Here is a 5,799-nt window from a genome sequence, read left to right as displayed (position 1 = left end):
AAATTTTAGTTGGTGGTGCTGAACTGACCTGAAAACATGGCTGAGAAATTTCAGACTTGACATGTACAACAAACATGCGATTAATGGTCATGAAGGTTTAAAAAATGATGCCATTCTCATGAAACACTTTGCATTTATTTTGCTTTACTTCAATAGTTTGATTCTTCTCTTGAAACTTTAATGAATGATTATTCCCTAATTTCACTTTAACACCAAAGGAAGTATCAATGGAAGAAAACCCTTGATCTATAAGATTCCTATATTCCCTAATTTCTCTTTTTCTGCCAGCAGAGCCCCAGCTATATGTGGAGGAAACCCTTGATCTATAAGATTCCTATACTCCTTTGACTTAAGGAAGTTTTTCATGAGCAATGCCCAATGTTCATCATGCAACATTGTATATAATCAAGTTTATAGACTTAAGTCTTACAACTACTTTGCCAAAAAGTAATAACACATCTGCACACATGTACACACATCTGCGCTAACAACTTCATTCCTAAAAAATAGGTAATTGATTATCCACAAAATCTAATAAATAAAAAAATTAACTCTTAAACTATTTTGACTCATTCAACACGCTTCCTATGCAACCTTAAACTTCCCTCACCATGTTTTTCTCTCAGTCCTTCTAAGCGTTTTTTCTTGAAAACCTAAACCTAGAGTATTTTATCCCCTCTTTTTGATTCCCAACATTCAGTTAAGATTTTTTAGATTTGAAGAAGAAAATAAAACTTTGTTGGCCGTTGTTATTTATCTATAATGTGGCAACAACGTTTTTTGTTTCAAACGAAAGAAAACATAATTGGGATTTTTCATTGCAGCAACGAAAAGGTGGGAAGAAAAAAATGGAAGAGAGCAATCAAAGAATTTAAGGGAGCCCCACAACAAAAGAAAATAAGAAATAAAACAAAGGAAAACAAACACTTTTCGGTCAAGCCCGATTTCGTGCACTGACCCACAAAAAAGCCATTTATCCATCCACCACTGAACCACATATTATCTCATAATATAATATGCACCACAAATTTACAAATATATATATTCCACATTTCATAATTAAATAAAATAATTAAAATAAATAAAACCATAATTTAAATTATTTAATTAAATATTTCATATGTCTCAAAATATTAGACTACGTAATCATTACGCCAACCAAAATTATTTATTAAAGTATTAATTATTTTTTTTTATAGCTTCACAAATTAAATATTTCATATGTGTCAAAATATTAGACTACGTAACCATTACGCCAACCAAAATTATTTATTAAAATATTAATTATTTTTCTTTACAGCTTCACACGAATATTTTAATTTTTACCCGGTCTTGCAGTTCCGTAACTAGCGTAGGATTTGCCATCATTTCCTAAATCTCATACACCCGAAAATGCTAATCCCAAATTTTCTCTCTTTGCTTTGCTGCAAACCGTATAATTGTATAATGCAATAATAACCTAATGATCCACTAAAAAAAAATTATTTTTAGTGGGAGTTTTATTTGATATTTCTAGGATTTTAACCCCACTAATGGTTTTACCAGGGGTTTGTAATTTTCCTGGAAGAGCAAGCGTGGCTAACGGATTATCGGGTTTTTAGTAATTCCTGGAACTAACTCAACTTACCATGGATTTCCAAAACCCCTATTAATACCCGGGGTTTCGAAAATCCCCGCTAATGCCTAGGATTTCGAAAACCCCCGCTAATGTCTGGGGTTCAAAAAATATCCGCTAATGCTTGGGGTTCTAAAAACCCCTGATAATTCCTCAAAAAACCTCGCTAATACCAAAAAGTTAGTCCTTATATTATTATGACATTGCTATAATGCTAAACTTGTACTTTCCCAATAATTAATTTGTTTAGTTAATTCTTTGAGTACGAAAGAAACCTTGTTCTATGAAATTTCCTATTTGATGGATTAACATTTTGGTTTTCATTATTATTTTGGAGGATGATTACATTTGACAATACAACCAAAACAAAAAGAAAAGTAACTTAACCATTTTGTATGACCCTACCCTAATATAAAGAAATTCAATACTCTTAGAGGTTAAGTTTCAATAAAAGCATTCATTTTCATAACACATCTTATTAACTAAAAAGCAAAGGCCACTAGAAAATAAACAATCAATACAAATATTTATTCAAATAATACTAGTAGTGGACTAGGAGTCATGATGCTCTTAATAGAATAAGTGTTGGAGAGGTAGCATTTGAATGATAATGACATAATAAGCAAGTGCATCAATGAACCAAACATGTAAAAGGAAATCATAGTTGTCTCCCATTAACATAATTAACCAAAAGTTTCCTAGAGGCATATTTGTTGACACATTCTAAAAGTAAACGAATAATATCGTCTAATGTGGGGCTTGATGTTGATCATTTATTTCTTCATTAGGAACACTTCCTTGATCAGATACCTAACATAAAAATTAATGATAATTAATAACTTTTCAAATAATAATATCAAACATATATTAATTTAATGAAGATTTAGATATTACCGTTGGTGCATGATGCATAGTAAAATCACGAGGCAACTCTCCTTGGTAATTTTGTACCAAAAAATTAACCATTGCCTTCATTTCATTGAGTTGGGATGTCAATGTAGAAACCTATTTTAAAACAAAAAATTAATCAAAATAGAGAAAATATCTTTTATTTTCTACTTTTGAAGAAAAAAAGTGGACCTCTTTTGACAATCTTGGTTTACATAACATAGACAATCGACTTACTTCAAACATATTCAAACATCAAATCAGTACTTGATATTTCTTTTGATACAGATGATGATGATGTTGATTCATATACTTGAATTTTTTTCCTACAAAGAACATATGAAGAAACTAATTAAAATAACACAAAGCATGGTTGACAATTATAGACTATATTAGAATTGAACTTACACTGATTTCCCTCGCTTCATCACTCACAAAGGCTCCATTAGCATGTTTATGTGTTGCTATCCATACCTCTCCTCTACTAACCCTATGGCCACACTCTTTTTCCTATAAAATTGAAGAAAAAATATATGACACATAAAGCCAAAAATTGAAACAGAAAGTTCACATTAAGATATGTAGTATTGTCACCATTTCATCTCTTTTCCTTGCAATGCTCTTAGATCCACATGTGTGAGCAATGGTTTGCTTTGCCCGATTATCTTTATTTTTTAGAGCATGCTCCTAATCATCAAAGTATAAAAATTAATAATCATTAACTTGAACAATGTTGATGAAAAATAGTTTCAATATACCTTCGTTTTTGAATTTAGTCGATAATCCACAAAAGAAGCCCAATGATCTCTATTTATTCCTGCTGAAGCCATTGCAATCAATTCATCTCTAGTATGTGTTCCTTCATTTCTAAGTTGCCATAATTCTTGTCGGTGGTCTCTCCACTTTATGTTAAGTGATTTGAGGATGTGGCTTATATGAACATCGAAATGGACATCAAACTTAGCCTTCAAAACATAAAACAATTAAAATTAACAAGAGTTATAGTATAATTAAATTATACATTAAGCTTTTACAATGGTGACTTGAATAGTGTTCTTAAGTACATCTTTTTTATAATCTTTAGGAATCTTCTTCCAACTAGAATAGCTAATGGGAAGAGAATTAGAGTTTCTTGCAATGCTAGCTAAGAACCTATTCATTAATGCTCCACCATCTGCAATTGGTTGAACCTCATTATTCCACTGCACAACAATCCTTTCATTAGGAGGTAAATGCCACACATCATTGGTTCGTAGTTGTTTTGTAATTCTCTTTCCTTGATCATCTACGGAATATGAGGAAATAATTATTACTAATTTATTATAAAGATAAATATCTGTATAATATATTACGTAGTACTTTGTACATAGTTGCTTACCAATCACATTAACAAACCATGCTCTTTTTCGGGTTGCAAGCCTTTGTTCATCTACTTGCAACTCAGTCTTCTCATTTTCTTCCTCTTCATTTTCAGAATATGAATGTGATGTAGTTGGTATTGTTGGTTCAGATACAGGAAAAGATTGATGTGGTGGCTGAGAATTAGATTGAGGTGCAATTAGGGGTTGGCTAGTTGAAGATATCCTCACTTTCAAGGTTCCTGAAAATACATTGGTTAGATATTCCTAAAAATGAATATAAAATCAAATTGATATATACAGAATCTAATGTATAATAGAATATATACAAAATAAAAAATAAAAAATATAGAATATGACAAAACAAATTACTTGGCTGAGGTGCAGATGGAGGTGGAGGACAAACATATTTAGGACCTTGTTAAATACTTGCTTGAGATGCAGATGGAAGTGGAGGGGAAAATGAAAATGAAGGACCTTGTTGAATATTTGCTTAAGGTGTAATTGAGGTTGGAATTTGTACTTCAAGTCTTGGAGGTTGAGTACTGGGTAGTGAAGAATGAGTACTCACTTCAGGTTTTGACTTAGACTTACTTGAGGTTGAAAAGTTCATCTTCAAGTCTTCTGAGAATGGATAAAGAATTGAAAAATATGCTTATAGGATTGAAAACATTTTAGAGCAGCTAATTAGATTTTCAATATTCAAGCTTGTCTTAATACATTTAAAGAAAATAAGGATAAATTAAAACATAAACTCTAATAGCTAAAAACTATTAGGACTACCTAAAGATTTCAAAACACTTTTCTACAACTCAAAACAGCTAAGGAAACATGTAAGAAAGCTCAAAACAGTAAAAATAACTTTGAAAGTGTACACAAATTTATCATCTTGGCATATCCTATACATTAGCTAAATTCATATAGTAACAAGTTATTATTTGATGAAGCAAGTCACATCGGACTAAAAGGGATAACTTAGATATTAAACGGAACACGAGTCATTATAATAATATGCCATCAAATGATAGCTAAGAACTGGTAAAATGGTAAAGTTGTGTTGGCTTGGAGCAAGCAAGTCAAGGCTTGATTATAAGAATACCAACCCAGATATAAATAGAGGGGGAAACAGAAATAAAACCTAAACCTTAGGAAGAATCAGAATTGAATATGTTAAATTTACACTAATAAAACATTTAATGTCCACAAGTTCAATTTCTAAAGACAAGTCACGAAAATATGCTTGAGTTTTCAGGATTATATTATATAAATTTCATTCATTACTCGTATAATATTGAGCTAATGCTTATATTTGATTAAAAATATACCAAAATAAAATAAGTGAATTGAAAAAGTTATAAAATAACATAGTAAAATTAAAGGAAAGTGTAAACAAGCAAATATTAGAACTTCCAAATCATGTAAATAGATTTGTAAAACAAGTAAATAAACGTAAATGTAAACGAAAAATAAATAATCTTTTTTAGTACGTGATACAAGTATATTTTTGAAGAAAAGTAAAACAATTCATTGCTCCTAAATCACGAAATTCATTTGTTTTTACCATGAATATTACAATCTTTTAAATATTTACTTAACCATTAAATTGATAGTCTTTGTCTCTTTAGAATGTGATTCGAATAGCATATAAATATGTGTTTGTTATTTTTCTATTGTTCTAGAGGTTCTCTACCAATGACATGTTATTCTCATTTCCAATATGAAGTTCCAATATAGTCATTTGCACTGAGAGAATATGATGCGAGTGTGAACGAAAGATAAGTGTTTGATGTCCTTCCTATATCCCACTTGGCACTATATAGCATATCTCAACCACTCTTAACCATTAGTCACAACACTGCACCTCACTGACACACAACACACTTGGGAGGAAGGGAACATAAGCATAATATTATTAGCAGGGTTGTACTGTCATTGCCC

At 30.7% G+C, this 5,799-nt stretch overlaps 1 protein-coding gene across 1 annotated transcript; it reads right to left on the bottom strand.

Moving 5' to 3' along the window:
• Positions 1-2,761: 2,761 nt before the first annotated feature.
• LOC114180477 (uncharacterized) lies at positions 2,762-4,478 on the bottom strand. Its single transcript, XM_085671866.1, has 7 exons — positions 4,234-4,478; positions 3,882-4,103; positions 3,547-3,788; positions 3,262-3,468; positions 3,098-3,190; positions 2,912-3,013; positions 2,762-2,829 (listed from the first exon to the last, which is right to left on the bottom strand). Exons 3-7 carry the CDS (start codon positions 3,661-3,663, stop codon positions 2,809-2,811), a joined length of 540 nt encoding a protein of 179 aa, XP_085527992.1. The 5' UTR covers positions 3,664-3,788; positions 3,882-4,103; positions 4,234-4,478; the 3' UTR covers positions 2,762-2,808.
• Positions 4,479-5,799: the final 1,321 nt, after the last annotated feature.

This window comes from Vigna unguiculata, chromosome 4 (assembly GCF_037176805.1).
Source record: "Vigna unguiculata cultivar grain cowpea cultivar isolate G323 ecotype 2 chromosome 4, ASM3717680v1, whole genome shotgun sequence".
NCBI lineage: Eukaryota > Viridiplantae > Streptophyta > Magnoliopsida > Fabales > Fabaceae > Vigna > Vigna unguiculata.
The sequence above is the reverse complement of the archived record's forward strand: the minus strand, read 5'-3'. Positions and strand labels throughout refer to the sequence as shown.